The sequence below is a fragment of the Nanorana parkeri genome, unplaced genomic scaffold, assembly GCF_000935625.1.
Source record: "Nanorana parkeri isolate BGI_ZX_2015 unplaced genomic scaffold, ASM93562v1 scaffold672, whole genome shotgun sequence".
NCBI classification, from domain to species: domain Eukaryota; kingdom Metazoa; phylum Chordata; class Amphibia; order Anura; family Dicroglossidae; genus Nanorana; species Nanorana parkeri.
The window spans coordinates 533,513-549,243 of record NW_017306940.1 but is presented as its reverse complement, the minus strand read 5'-3'; the positions used below and the strand labels follow the sequence as shown (position 1 = coordinate 549,243).

At 41.5% G+C, this 15,731-nt stretch overlaps 1 protein-coding gene across 1 annotated transcript in view; it reads right to left on the bottom strand.

The window, feature by feature from the left end:
- HYKK (hydroxylysine kinase) overlaps nt 1–14,895 on the bottom strand; it is a 21,992-nt gene extending 7,097 nt beyond the window's left edge. Inside the window, exons 1-4 of the mRNA XM_018563535.1 lie at nt 14,872–14,895; nt 11,169–11,513; nt 4,830–4,972; nt 2,729–2,912 (exon numbers count right to left, since the gene is read on the bottom strand). Coding sequence (XP_018419037.1) covers nt 2,729–2,912; nt 4,830–4,972; nt 11,169–11,505 — 664 coding nt within the window. The 5' untranslated portion in view covers nt 11,506–11,513; nt 14,872–14,895. The remainder of the gene's footprint in view (nt 1–2,728; nt 2,913–4,829; nt 4,973–11,168; nt 11,514–14,871) is intronic.
- Nucleotides 14,896–15,731: the final 836 nt, after the last annotated feature.

Below are 15,731 nucleotides of genomic sequence, written 5' to 3'. Positions count from 1 at the left end.
AATCATTATTATTTCTTTTATATTCTGACGACAGCCGCTGTAAAAAAACCAACCCAAAAAACAGAAAGGGCACCTCCCTGAAATGAGATGGGAACCTCCCTGAAATAAGGTTTTGCAGGTTGGGATGTCTGCATAATCCACCATAGCTACTCTTTAAAGGAGAACTATGGGGTAAGTGTTTTTCCACATAGTTCTCCTAATGGTCACGGGAGGACATAAACTAGCGTCCTCCTGTGAACCAAAGCCCAGTATATTTTGAGCTACAGCTCGCGGTATACTGAGACCGCCGCAGCCGGGACGGATCCCGACATTACTGTCGAGATCCATCCAGCTGCGTGATTGACAGCTGACTCTGCCTATGTAGAGGCAGACCCAGCTGTACCTGCCCCCTCCCCGTCCGTTCTGCCGGTCAGCGCTGGAGGATCGGAGCGGGGAGGGGGGGAAGGGGAGGGGGGAATCCCTGCAGGGAGCCGTGACTGACAGTCACGGGTCTCTGCAGGGACATGATCAAGAAGTGAGCGAGCGACGGTATGTATTCACTCACTTCCCGATCTATTGAGCCGACGTGTGACAGTTTCATTGTCACACGTCGGCTCGAACTATGAGGTTGAGTGAAAAAAACTCGCCTCATAGTTCTCCTTTAATTATAACTCTAATGGGAACCCTTATATGGTCCAATGGTCCAAGGAACCTGTTGTATCACGCCATGCATGGACCATCAGACTTTACATGCAGAGGCTCTGTGTGCAAAAGGGTGTTTGAAAATCTTGACACTGGTCTGAGCATTCAGCATTCTCCAATATAACAAGTCCCTGTACAGCAGACCTCAGACTGGGAGACGGAAGAGCAGCACAAGGAGCTAACAAGGACCATGCTGATAGGATAGATCAAAGTGACAGACAGATGAGTCTGCGTCTCCCTTCACTGTCCAGTCAAAGACTGTTGGAGGGAAAAGACCTGTAAGTGTTACTTAAATTAGTATTAAACTCTCAAACATTTTTTCAGTAATTAATCCAGTAAACCAATATACATTGCCCAGCAAAGTATTTATTTTCATTTTTGCCCTAGTACTTACAGTTATCATGTTTCTAAACAGCTTGCTCCAACTCTCTCATCTCAGCTTCCCTGAACTTCCTGTCTAGTACAATATGACAAGGGACAGCACAGTCTCCAGCAACCATCCATCTACTAGCTTGGAGGAGGGAGCAGGATAGAGGAGAGGGGAGCAGTGAGCAAGGGATGGATTGCTTTGGTCTGCTTGTATGTTTGTGGAGACCCACACGGCTTACTAGTACACACAAAGGTGGCTCCATTGGACTCTGCAAGGGAAATGAGACATCCTAAAGCAGGATATCAGGGCCAGTGCTCAGGGACCAGCTGATTCTGCGGGAAACTAACACTTTTAAACATCAAGAAGTGGTATCTATTGTAGGTGATTTCATCAGCATTTCAAATAGCTTAAAAACCTTTTGACTTTATTGTCACTTTAACTGCAGAAGGGAATAGTCAGGAATCAAGTCTCCTGCCCTGCCAGACAGACGTGGGCTGTGTGGCAAATCTGTATTGATGTCAGGATTCGAAGGACTAAAATGCAAATTATTTGGCAGGTAAACCAGCTCCCATATACGTATTTTATCTGTGTAATAAACTGTTTGCCAGGAGTTCTGCTTTACGGTTAGTCTACCCTATAATAGTAAAAGCCTGATGTAGAATTAGGTGAGAAGAGATGTAACCTTTGAAAAGTGCTGATTAAAATCCATCAGGCATTGACCACGTACAGGCAGTCCCCGGGTTACATACAAGATAGGGACTGTATGTTTGTTCTGAAGTTGAATTTGTATGTAAGTCGGAACAGGTACATTTTCCGCCCCTGCCACCAGCTATACAGGACTACAAATTATAACAATACTTTATACAACAATGCAGAATACCATCAGCTTTGTATAATGTTGCTGGGATTTGTAGTCCTGTATAGCTGGTGGTATTGAGCATTGCTGTATAGTCATTATACAGCAATGCTGAATACCACCAGCCCAGCTACAGTCCACCAATCCCCCCTTTCCCCCCAAGCCATCCATCCTCCATACACTCGCCAACCTCACCTAACACATGCAGGCTGCAGCACCTCTTCTCCTGCGTCCATGGTGGCCAGTGGAGGGGAGGGATCACGGGAGAGTGTCCTCACGATGACCCAAACAGCAGGATGTGGCTGTCTGGCGGTGCCTGCAGAGTCTCGTATCGGCTCCGCCAGGCTAAACAGTTCTCCTAAATGACAGGCAGCCTCCGGTGTACATCGGATCCCGCACAGCCGCCGGCACATACAAGTGTGACTCAGTGTCAACGACTTTACTGTAAAAACTTGTACAAATTTTTTTTTACAATGAACCGCAGCACAGTCTGTCGCACTGAGTGACAGCTGTATGTAGTTGTGTCACTACACCGTGGGACCTGCGGGTGGCAGAGGTAAGACGCGGGACTTGGGAGCGGCACTAATCTCGGGGGGGGGGCAATCGGACTCGGTTCGTAAGTACGGGTTGTTCTTAAGTCGGGCGCCTGTCTGTACTGCTTTTCAGAGGCAGTAACGCTATATTTTGACATATATTAAATATTACACAGAGTCTTCAGGATCTTGTCATCTGGATAACATCATAGTCACTAGCATCAAATTATTAGAGCTTCCCCATGTACTCTCATCAGTGTATATACTGTACCAGATCAAATCACTTACACTTGCGAAACAGTTTCAGATTCGGTTGCACAGAAGACTCAAATTGGCCGATGACTTCTTCAATTCTTTCACGTAAATTTTCATCTGTAACCGCATATAAATACTTCCTCAGAAAAGGGGTGTTTGACAGATTCCAAAGAAACTCTCTGCGGTTGAAATATTCTTCATATGGATGCTGAAATTTCTGAAATGAGTACAAATTGCTTTCAGTTCTAAAGGAAAAGCATGTGTTAACTTATAATTGAATTACTAGTTGGAATACCAAAAAAAAATAAAAAATGTAAAATGTTCAAACTGGTAAAAAAGGGTAACCACCGCCAACAGCTTCAATCCCCTATGGGAACTGCATCAATGTCAGATGTTTTGTACCATATCATATATACTCCTCTTGGCTGCATAGAATAAACACAATAACCACACTGTTTTAAAAGACCTTGTTCCACTCCCCTAAAAAGTAACAGCAAGCAGCTTTAATCTGTGTAATCAGCTAAGTACTTAAAATGTGAAAAAAAAGCCAGGCTATAAAAGTGATATATACACAGTAATAATTCTAAAAGTGAATAATAAATATGATATTCCTCCAACCGAAACTCTTTGAACAAATACTAGTTTAGGGTTAGGGTTGTTTTTTCAGTATTTGTTCATGGAGTATTGGTTGTAGGAATATCATATTTATTATACACTTTTAGAAATATTATAGTGTATATATCACTTTTATAGCTGGACAGTAATTACACTGCTCAGAGCCTACAATTCTGCATTTGAATTATTAAAATGACACTTGTAGTCACCTAAAACATCTAAACGGCAGTTCCCTGCAATAGAAGAGGTATTATACCCATTCTTGAACCCTGTATCTCCTTCCTTTGCTCTTTTACAGTGCTGCAGCCTCCTAAAGACTTTTCAGCACTCTGTAGCAAGGGTCCCCTGCCGCTCGCTGTGGTTAATTCCTCCAACCCCTATGTCATTGTTGTGTCCTGTCCTAATATAGAGGTTGGAGGATAGAACCATGGCATATGGTGGGTAAACAGATACACTCATGCACTCCTGGAAGTGCCGCCTGATGCCTGCATTGCTTAAATGAGTGAAGGTAGGAGGCACAGGCCGCTGGAACTGTAGATTTTTTTCGGTGACTGGCAAGGTTGCTTTAATGTGTTCATCAGTGACCACCAAGGTCTTTCCCACTTGTAATCCCACCATTCTACTTCCTCCTATGGGTCTGTTATTCTAATCCTTGCTTCCCTGTAAAGTAACTAATGGACCCAGGAGAAACATGGCAAAGCAGCTTATTGTAAAGAGTCTGATGGAAGCAGCCATTCTCCAGCTCATGTGCCATTATTTTTCTTGGGAAGATACTAGGTGAATAGGTTCAGCTTCACTGCCCAGAACTAATATGGGGCATACAAGTCTGGGAGCAGCTGCTTTCATCACAGTTTATTACCGCAAGAGCTTGGCTTGGTGTCCTAGTAACATGCAGCACATGAGGTGAAAACTTAGTTTGCGATCAGAATACGAACATTGCCAACCCCATATCAAGCAGCTGCTGTGATAAATGCTCATGTAAATGATCACCATACACCTTCTAAAACTGCTTTTTGATTTAGGGTTGAGGTTCTGCACAATACAGATTTTTCAAACTAAGCTACAGAGTATCTATGGACAAAATGACAATGGATCAGTGAATGGGAAGGAGTAACATATACCTGCTTGTCTAGTTCCAGCACTTATAGGGCTCATGCACACGGACATCTTTTGGCATACATTGAATGAATACATTCATCACTTTTATATTTTGGAGCCCGGGATACACAGCTGCTGTGTGCAGCCATCCATAGTAATGAATTGTTGTATGTCCAGGGGCATACGGCTTTATGCATTTAGTGGCATGAACCCAGGCAGCTGTGTATCCTGGGCGGGGAAATACACCCGCAATTTTATGTTGTAAGACAAAAAAACGCTGATGTGCATGAGCCCTTTCTGTGCAGGTTTATCAATCGGGAAGAATCTTGGTGCTGTAGGTAACACACAAATCTTCCTTTTCATAATCAAGACCCTTTGTAACTGAACAAAAATAGACAAAACACAGAGACTCATGATACACCTTTGTTAATTTCGCATCAAGAATGGCTGCCATTTTGCCGATGTCGAATAAAATCTGCGGCGTTGCTGTAATTTCAGCTGCTGGTGTTCCAGGAAGGTAGGTCAGAAGCCTCACCGCATGATGCTGTACTACGTCTCCATAGTCTAAGGTGGGAGAATTAAGTATGTTAGTTATGTTTTCCAAGCTTACAGACAAACATTTTAAGAAAACTAGAAAATGAACTTTTGTGTTTCCTTTTTAAATATTACTAAAAATCCTTTTTACTGATGAAACTTTATGTAATAAAATCATCATAATGTGGAATGGAGAGCATGTACAAATGCAAACCATGGCTAGAATACTCCCATGAAAATGTATCAATAATGACTCAAGGGTTCTGATGTATGACAAGTGTGCTAAAGGATAAATTTATTGCTACCCATAGCCACCAATCAGCTTCCAGCTGTCATTTCTGCTGTCAAGTTCGAAAATGAAGCAAGCATTTATATTGCTTGCTATGGGCAGAAAACAAATCTGTCAGGTACTTACACTGCTTGCATAAAAAAATACATATTAATATAATTAAATACATGTTAATAAATACACAGCTCCATTATTGTGCCTTTTTTAGCTGCCTGGAGTTAAAGATGAAACATTGCTGTACAGAACCGGTTCCCTTCTCATACACCAGTCCTGAAATGTCTTCTCAAAAAGGTACAGCAATGTTTCATCTTTAAAGGAGAACTATGAGGTGAGTGCTTTTCACTCACCTCATAGTTCTAACCGACCTGTGACAATGACACTGTCACAGGTCGGCTCAGTAGATCGGGAAGTGAGCGCACACATACCGGCGTTCGCTCACCTCTCGATCCTGTCACGGCTCTCTGCCGTGACAGGTGAGGGGCTGGATTCCCCTCTCCCTGCTCCGATCCTCCAGCGCTGACTGGCGGAACGGACGGGGCGGGTACAGCTGGCTCTGCCTCTAGATAGGCAGAGCCAGCTGTCACTCACGCAGCTGGGCGGATCTCGACATCAATGTCAGGATCCGCTCCGGCTGCAGCGTCTCAGTATACCGCGAGCTGTAGCTCGCGGTATACTGAGCCTTGGGTGACGGGAGGACGCTAGTTTGTGTCCTCCCGTTACCCTAAGGAGAACTATGGGGAAAATCCCTGACCCCATAGTTCTCCTTTAACTCCAGGCAGCAAAAAAAGGTACAATAATGGAACTGTGTATTTATTGACATGTATTTAATTATATTAATATGAATTTTTTTATGCAAGCAGTGTAAGTACCTGAATATGACTAGGAATCAGCATCTTGCAGTCCAAGTAAATCTCAGACTGGGGGAGGGAGAAGCAGCACAAGGAGCCAATCACTTGTGCTGCCCTGCAAGGGGCCATGCTGATAGGAGGAAAGAGCAGAGTGACAGATATATGAGCTCATTAGCCTTACATTTTCCTTTCACTGTCTAGTCACAGGCTGGAAGAACAACAAGCTCTGTGTTACTGAACTGAACTTCCTGCCAGACAGGCCGGTAAAACAGCTTCAACGTATATATTTAATGTGTTTGAGAATGTCTGTTTTATGGTACATTTTTCTTGGGTTCTATGCATGAAAACTGAAAAAAGGAAGCTTCCACGGTGCCTACAGGTTTGTGTGTAATTGTCAAGTGATATGCCTTTAAATATTATTTGCCTCATCTGTCTCTGGTGTTTGTCTCCACCCTACCCCATAGTTCAGTTTTCCTCTTTGTAGATAGCTCCACCCTTCTTCATTATGTTCCAGTTTTCATCTCAGCCACATGTCCTTGCTAGTGGCTCACAGTAGGATCTCTTCACCTATGCTATGTTCCCTGTTGTAAAGATCTGCACAGTTTGGAATAAACTTCTCAATGATCTCCAAGGCAACTATGGATTAAGTCAACTGTCTGCCAACTCTTAAATCTGCCCCCAAACCTCAGACTATCCACTAAATATAACGTGTAGCCTCAACCTGACCACTATGACCAAACCTCAACCTAGCTGTTAACCTAAGCCTAACTCCTATTCTTACCACAACCTTAAATTTATTTAAAAGCACTTGGCTGATAAAAAGTAATGCAGGTTACCTACAGTATGGTTCAATGTAAAAAATGAAGTTTTTCCATCACACAGAACAGAACAATATTTTCACAGAGAATTTAGTATGAACATGTCTCACTGCATATCATTTTCCAGGAACCTACCAGGCTTTTGTTGGGGGCTAACAAATAATGTAACCTCTTAATAACTGATTAATACACTTAGCTAAATTACCAGAGCAGAGACAGCCCCTGCCTCTGCTACTTCATACGGTTTTTCATTTAGACAAAGGCAATAAAAAATTGAGAAAGCCCAGTATGCTTCTCAAACACAATAAAGAGGAACTCCAGGATTTTCAAAAATTAACCCTGGCAATGGACCTACCCCCACATTGCAAGGGTTAACTGCTCGTTTTGGACTAAGGGCAAAAATATAGAAGAAATACTCAACCGATCCTTGGTCCTGCCTGGTTGCTAGACTGATCCCTGAAGCCTCTTTTCCCCCCGGGCTCCGGTGGTCTAAGCCCCATGTTGGTTATGTGTTTAGCTGAAGCAGAGACATCTTAAGGAATGCAGAATTAAGTTTACTTGCTTATAAGAACGTTACATGTATGTATACAGCGTTGTAGAGAGGAAACATATAGATCATAGATGTATTGGTGTGTCTGCTAGGTAAAGTCTTATAATTTGAGGAAGCTGAACCCCCCCCCAGGGAGAAAAATTATCTACGGCCCTGGATGTAAGCATGCATATAGAAAAACTAGCATAGACTAACATTGCACTACAGCGCCATCTACTGTTCAAAAGACATAGTTACAGTCAGCAAAACAATTAGTGTGTTAGCATATGTTGTTGCATTTCCAACACCCCACTGATGTCAGCAGGTCTATGCAAGGTCTATTCACTTGCATTATACTTGAGGATGCCGAGGGACATTCTACAGTCGGAGTGGAGGGGTAGAGAGGTGAACCTTCACTGCTGCAGGAACGAGGATCGGGTGAGTGTATCTTTATTCCATTCCTTACACCAAAACAAGCAGTTAACTATTGCAGTGCAGGGGTAGCCCCAATGCAAGGGTTCACTTTTTAAAATCCTGGGGATCTGCTTTAAGGCTGATTTACTAAAGGACTGACCGCATAAAAAAAAATAAACTGGAATTTTCTTTTCATGTGATTAAATAATTGCAGTGAATCATTACTTTTTTTTGTGAACTTTCTCAATTCTTTTGGTAGCCTCAATATCATGGAAGCACACTGTAGGAATATTTTTTTCAAAACAAATAATTATTCCTCTAAATAAAAAAATAAAGTATTGTAATATAAGCCCTACCACCGAACTAGGTCTTATTTTCGGGGTAGGTCTTATATTACAGAAATCCCCAAAGATAGTGCTAGGTCTTATTTTCGGGGTAGGTCTTACTTTCGGGGAAACACGGTATTCACAGAAGGATGAAGAGTTTGGAGACGGCAGCACAAGTGAACAATCTAGGACCACATAGCTGATTTGGAAAAATTCTCCAATCCAGCTCACTTTCCAGTTCAGCTATGTTGTCCTAGATTGTTCACTTCTCCTGCCTTCTCCAAACTCTTCACGCTTTTGTAAATAACCCTGAATGTTCTCCCTGTGCATGTGTGGGTTTCCTCTGAGTACTCTTGTTTTCCTCACACTCCAAAGACATGCTGGAAGATGACTTGCCTCCTGTCTAAATTGGCCCTAGTATGTGTGTGTATGCATGTGAGATAGGGACCTTAGATTGTAAGCTCCTTAACATACAATACACAAAGCACTGTATAAATTGCTATATATGTGCAAAGTGCTATATAAATACCTGAAATAGCTAAATAAATAATCATGAACACACAATTTCTGCTATAGGGTATGCATAGAGTTTTCTGAATATCGTTATTATTTTCTAATAGTGAATTTATAACTGAGAAGGGTGTAGTCTGTATATCTACTTTATATCTACTAGGAAGGTTTATACTATTGAAGCAGAGTGTTGACCTATTTCTAATGGAAAAAAAAAACAAATTTTTTATTTTAAACAGTTCTAATGAGGCTTTCAGTTCCCCCCTGCTTAGCTTTATTAGATTGACCTTTTTGTGCTACATATACACTGAGTGGCCAGTTTATTATGACCACCTGATGCTTGTAGGCAAATTAGCTATAATTTCGCGCTGAAGTTGCTAGAGGGCCAGACCATTATAAATAGGGAAGCAGGTTGTTTACCACGACAGTAGAAGTGATTATTTTCTGAAGATATGGGTAAACAACGCGATTTAACAGCCTTTGAATGTGGGATGATTGTTGGCGCGAGCCATGGAGCGAGTATCAGCAAAACAGCAGAATTCGTTAAATGTTCAAGAGCAGCTGTTGTTAAAGTGTTTAAAGACTGGACTGTCAGCCGAAAATCTGGGTCTGAACGTGCGAATTGTGGCCGTCAGCGACTAGTCAATGTTAGGGCAGAACGGAGAGTGGCAAGACTGGTACAAGACAACAGAAGGGCAACAGTGCAGTGTCAGATTCCTCGCATCACCTTTCAACATCTCGTGGAGTCACGAGGCGGCCCAACAAAGTCATTTCGTGGAGTTATCTCGTGGCCCAACGAAGTACTGATGGGGTGGTCATAATAATCTGGCCACTCAGTGTATTCCTAGTAGAATCATTTAATAATTAACATAAAATGTACAGAAATGTCCACTCAGCTTCCAGAATTAAGAAAAAAAGTTCATTCATTTTCTCCTAAGCAAAAGTATGTATTGAACTTTGTCTCAGGGGTGTGTGTGTGTGAGATTGCGTTGTATGGTTTTATGTTCCACTATCTCGGAACATATACGGTAAGTGCTGATGCATGGTTTTTAACTGCTGATTTCTCATTTCTTAATGTTTGTCGTGCAAGCATGATTCTTTCAGAACTTAGTTGTTTCATGCACCTGCTGTGGGGTGGCTCATGTGAGTAAGGATCTTGTGGTTTAGCAGCAAAATGAAGGGCACCGGCATAGCTTTTCAAAATCTATCTTGTACAATTATGGCTATTTGCTATGGATTATCTCACTCCTCTCCTTGTATTGTACCCAGGGGCGTAACTAGAAATCATAGAGCCCCATAGCAAAATTTTGTATGGGGCCCCGTGATTGCTAGTTATGCCACTTGCAGAGCCCACCTGATATACCAAACAGCCCACTTGAGAGTGACCCTGCAGAGCCCACAATAGACTCTCTATAGGGGGCTCTGCAGGGTCTCAGATGGGCTGCACACCTCTTACCTGTCTGCCTCCGTGGTCGCCCGGCCCCGCCTCCTCTTCCATCCCGGGCCCCGCCTCCTCTTCTATCGACGGGCCCGCCTGCTCTTAGGTCGCTGGCCAGTGATGTAAGAAGAGGCGGGGTTGCTCTTAGGCGGGCCCACCTCCTCCTTCACTGTGAATGCTGGCCTTCTGCTGCAGCTGCTGGCTGTCACTGATACAGCTCCGCAGCGGCTGTGAGGGGAAACGCGCCGCGGCCGCTGCACACATCACTGACAGGTTGTCAGTGATCTTCACAGCCGCTGCTGAGCTGTGTCAGTGACAGCCAGCACCCTTACATGCCATAGCGACCCAGGCGGCCCACACGGCATCAGAGGGATGCCCCGACCGGGCCCCCCTGTACCCGGGCCCCATAGCGGCCGCCTGGTGATTGTACCTGAATAATCTCCATGTAATAAATATTGTAAACTACAACCATTGGGATGTAACTTATTTGCCCTCCAGCACGAAGATTCACGTCAGTGCAAATCCACTTTATTGATAGATTTCATGAAGACAATCGCTTTCGAGGCCTACCAGGGTCCCTTTCATTCATTTATTTATTTATATGTATTCGATAGAATACGATATTGTGTATTGTCATTAACGAGCCTCATGAAGGGGACCCTGCGTGGCCCCGTAAGCGCTTGTCTTTATGACATCTATCAATAAAGCAGATTTGCACTGACGTGAATCTTCGTGTCGAAGTGCTGATGACATCTGCATTTGTTACTGGATTTTGAGTGGCGGCATCCGCAGTCATTACAAGCACCCGTTTGGGAGCCAAAACTTTTTGGATATATAATGATTTATACAGGCAGACCTAATAGCTGTCAATACCTTAAGGTAAATGGCAGTGCAGTTTAGGCATCTATTTGCTCTGAAATAAACTAGTGGTCTGCAACTCTATAATGGCATATTTCACAAATGAAATAACAGTCTGCAGTTGCATGATTCCTAGAATTGATATAGTATTCACATTCTTTGTTGATGTTTGAAGTTTAATTTGTACTAGACTTACCTATAGCTTCTACGGACATGATATGACCACTTTTTGTGAATATAGGATCTTGGGTAGGAAGACCTTCCTCATGCAAGAACTTCATGACATATGTTTGTGCTTCAATGAGTTCTGTGCCTTTACTGTCTTCACCATTTAAAATCTTCAAGATAAATTCATTTCCAGCACTTGTTACATCACTCGTGGTCTGGATATAGAAATTTTGGTCATCATAACTTGGTAGGGGCTTCACTTTACACACTTGCAGGCCATATACATTCTCCACCAGGGTAATAGCTTGAGATTCACTCAGTGCTGGCTTAGTAGCAATAAGTGGCTTTTCTGACTCAGAGTTCATCTTCCAGCCTCCAGGAAAGCAAAAAAAAACAAATATGCTTTGTTACACATCGAAAATAAGGAGGGCAGCGTATTTTTCCTAGTGTTTGGTTAGTGGTTTGCCCTAATGCTGGCAAGCCACTCATAAATTTGTAATAATAAGAAAAAGGAAACAATGGTCTCTGCCTTATAACCACTTGCTAACCAGAACTTAATAGGGCAGTTGAAGTGAGCACAAGCAGTTTTGATCACCTGAAGTCCATAGAATACTTCAAGCCACCGTAATTATAAACTGTGCAGTGAGAGCTTGGTAGGAAACTGAGGAATGCTGTCCATAACCATGCATACTAAGCATAATGGTTTTCCACTATTTTTTGTGTATATACCAAATTGGTACTAGAGTAGTAATACAATACAGATCTCTGCTTCATCAGCTTCTTTGGGGGTCCCTAGGTGACATTAGGGGTCTTAGAGACCCCTGATGTCTCCATAAAGAGGGCCTGTCAGTGTATATTGGCTATCACATAGTGGGCTTGTTATCCCCCTATGTGATAGCAATCAAGTTAAGTGAGAAAAAAATATTAAAGTCCCACATAAAAAAAAACACCCCAAAAAAGTTTTAAGTTCCCCGCCACCACGTGCACGCACTTATAAACGTAAATATGCGTCGGGTGCACCTTTGTGCGAAAACAACCATTACGCCGCACAAATCGGAGTGCGAGCAATAATTCTAGGGCCATCAATCACTGATAACACTAAACTAATGAGCGTTAAAAGCTTTTAAAGCATCGCCTATGGCCATGCCTGTGGCATGGTAGTTTTTTGCGATTTCGCGAGCGCACGCAATTTTAAAGCTTGACATGTTTGTTGTCTATTTACCCGACATGACCCCGTCTTTTATATTTTACCAAAAATGTGGGTGCTGATAAATGTTTTATAACATAAAGTAGGGAAAGCAGTTTTTTTTTTCAAATTTTTCGGTTCTTTTTTTATTATATAGTAAAAAATAAAAACCCGCAGTGGTAATTAAACACCACCAAAAGAAAGCTCTATCTGTCCCTAAAAAATGGTATAAAATGTATTTCATTACAGCGTTCCATGACTGAATAAATGTCAGTCACAGTACTGCAGCGCTGAATACTGAAAAATGGCCTGACCAGGAAGGGGGTTTAATGCCCTGGTCAGCAAGTGGTTAAAGATAACCTCTTTACAAAACCAAAACAAATGTGATCCTGAACACTGGACTGTTTTAAGCAACCTTTGCTCCTTCTAAGTAAAATTTGCAATTCTCATTTGTCAGACTGCTATTCTTTCTTATTTATAAGTAAACATAAAATAATTACAATGTTTTACAGATCAGTAATGGCATCTGTACTGCAGCTAGCGAATATTTTTCTGAACGCACATACAGGAAGCCTAAGTTTTGGCTACTCTCAAACTGCTTGCATAAGAGAAATGTTGCCAGATGACTCACAAAAGAATCTTAAGAAGTTCCCAGTCTTGCCTTTACTTCAAACATAAAGGATTTAGCAGATTTGTTTTTATTTGTGTATTTTTTTTACATGCAAATATAAGTTTTGAAAAAAGAACATGATTATGTATATCCCGCTTTAAGAGGCAGAGCCTTAAAATAGCATCTGGTTTATTTTAACCTCATACGGGAGCAGCTGTGCGCCCCTGTCCCTGGAAACCATAACAAATATCAACTTACAATCTATATACTAGATGTTCCTGGTGCCCAAGTGTGGAGATGATTATATCTGCAAAACTGTGGATGTCATACTTTTAGGAGCAATTTATGGAATTATGCCTTTGTCCTGTACACTGTACATTAGCTTTTAGTCTCATATGTTATCATTTTGAAATAAAAGAAAAGAACAGAAAGCTCAATGCTGTGAATTTAATCTATAGCTCAAAACAAATGACAGATAATTATGTATAGTAGAATGAAAATAGAGAGAGCAAGCACAAAATGAATATTAGCTTTCAATAATTCTATTTTTCCTTGCTACATTTATATGATAGCATGACAGTTTAGTAAGTAAGGGGTAAGTAACCTCAGCATGTCAACTGTTGTGGAACTACAAGTGCCATGAGGCATTGCAAGACAGACAGCCACAGGCATGACTCCATCCCTCCCTGTGTCCTTCATTTGGAGAAACTGTCTCTTTGGGAATTAAATCATTATGTCCCTCTTTTAAAACTGTATTCCTTTGTCCCTTTTTTGTAACTATATTCATCGGTCCCTCTTTGGCAACTGTATTTCTCTGTCCATTTTTTGAAAATAAACCCCTCTGTCCCTCTTTTGGAACTACATTCCTGTGTCCCTCTTTTGAAACTGTATTTCTCTGTCCCTCTTTTGGAACTTAATCCGTCTGTCTTTCTTTTGGAGCTATATCCCTCTATTCCGCTTTTGGAACTAAATCCCTCTGTCCCTCTTTTGGAGCTATATCCCTCTGTCCCTCTTTTGGAGCTATATCCATCTGTTCCTCTTTAGAGCTGAATCCCTGTGTTCCCTCTTTTGGAACTAAATCCCTCTGCATCTCTTTTGAAACAAAATTCCTCTGTTCCTCTTTTGGAACTAAATTTATCTGTCCCTCTTTTTCCTTCAGTTGTCCCTCCTTTTGGTCTGATGTATACATATCTATAAAATGTACTATTTAACATTTAAAAATGTTTTACAACACTAATTTAATACATTTAACCTAAATTGTTACATTTATTTTGAAACCCCAATATAAGGGAAATGTAGAGGAGACAAACAAGTTCTTGTCACTTTAGCTTATTCTTTTGTGAGTAATTCTTCATGGTCTGTGTAATTCTGGGGTGTTAGAGATGCGTCCTTTGTGCTATAATGTGGCTCTCTTTCCCTTTTCCAAAAGTTGGGAGGTGTGATGACTCCCAGATGCATGATCTAAATTGTAGTTTTACCACAGCTGGAGTGCCAATGTTGCATCCCTCTTGTTTACACATTTAGATTATCTGAATAATCATGCAGCATACTGGGACTGAGGCATGCATGAATACATAATGAATAAAATAATACAATTTTTATTAGGACATTGTCAAGTACTAAATTACTTTAGAATAAGTGTGTTCTTTTTCTTAACATTTAAACTGTGCAGATTGTGTTTTAACTACATGTAAAGACATTAGTTAAAGTGTCTATTAAAAGTTATTCAAATTCTTTTCTTTTATGTCTTTAAGTAGTTTCATACTCTTAGTTTGCTAAAGCCTAGCAAGGCAATGTGACAAATGGAGGGGCCTGTGTTTATTATCTCTTTGTGTAATCTGTGTAGGATCTAACGGTGATACACAGAGACAGATACAAATACTGAACACTGATACATTCATACATAGAAAACACTGAACAATACAGAAAGCCTACCTGAATCTTCCAGCTGACTTAAAAAGCGGAACTTGCCATCAGTCGATGTAGGAATATGTTACGGCATGGCGTGTTAAGAAATTCTCTGTGTCTGGATGTGGGAGGCCTGGGCTTTACATTCATCCAATAACAAAGGAGAGAAAACTTTTTAACTGGAGCAGCTGCAGATTTCCACTCCAGCCAAAGTGGAATTGAACTTTGCATGCTGATAAACAAGGGAGCATTTCTGCACTTTAACCTTCATATATCCTGCTGTTAAAGACTGTTAACTATTCAACTGTTTTCACGATTCAATTTCCAGCCATACCGAGCTAAGCTGCTGGGCATTCTGAGAATGTTTTACAGTATCCTAGGGAAACTAGCACTTACAGCAGACCTTCACAAGAATTAGAGAGGTATTGGGAGAATAAAATGCACTTCCCAATACTTAAAGTGACACTAAACTCAGAAGTTAAATCTTACAAAAATTCATTCAAGTACCCTAACTATTAACACAAATGTACCTCATTTGTGTATCACTTGCTACTGTGCTGCACTACAATCTCATGTTTAGTTTACTAATTTGTATTGAGATTGTAGTCCATCACCGGAGTTAGCTTGGAGCGAAGACTACTTTACAACACACACAGGGACCATGGGGAACAAAAGTATCCACCCTCCAGAAGGAAGGACAGTGTCAGCACAGATTCAGAGATGATTTGAGGGTCTACTGCTGCATGATTCACAAATAAGATACATTATTGTTAATAGTTAGGGTACTTCAATGCATTTTTAAGATTAAACTCCTGAGTTTAGTCTCACTTTCACCTGGGTACGCTCGGAGCTAATTTCAGCCAATTGAGCAGGGATCAGCCAAAATT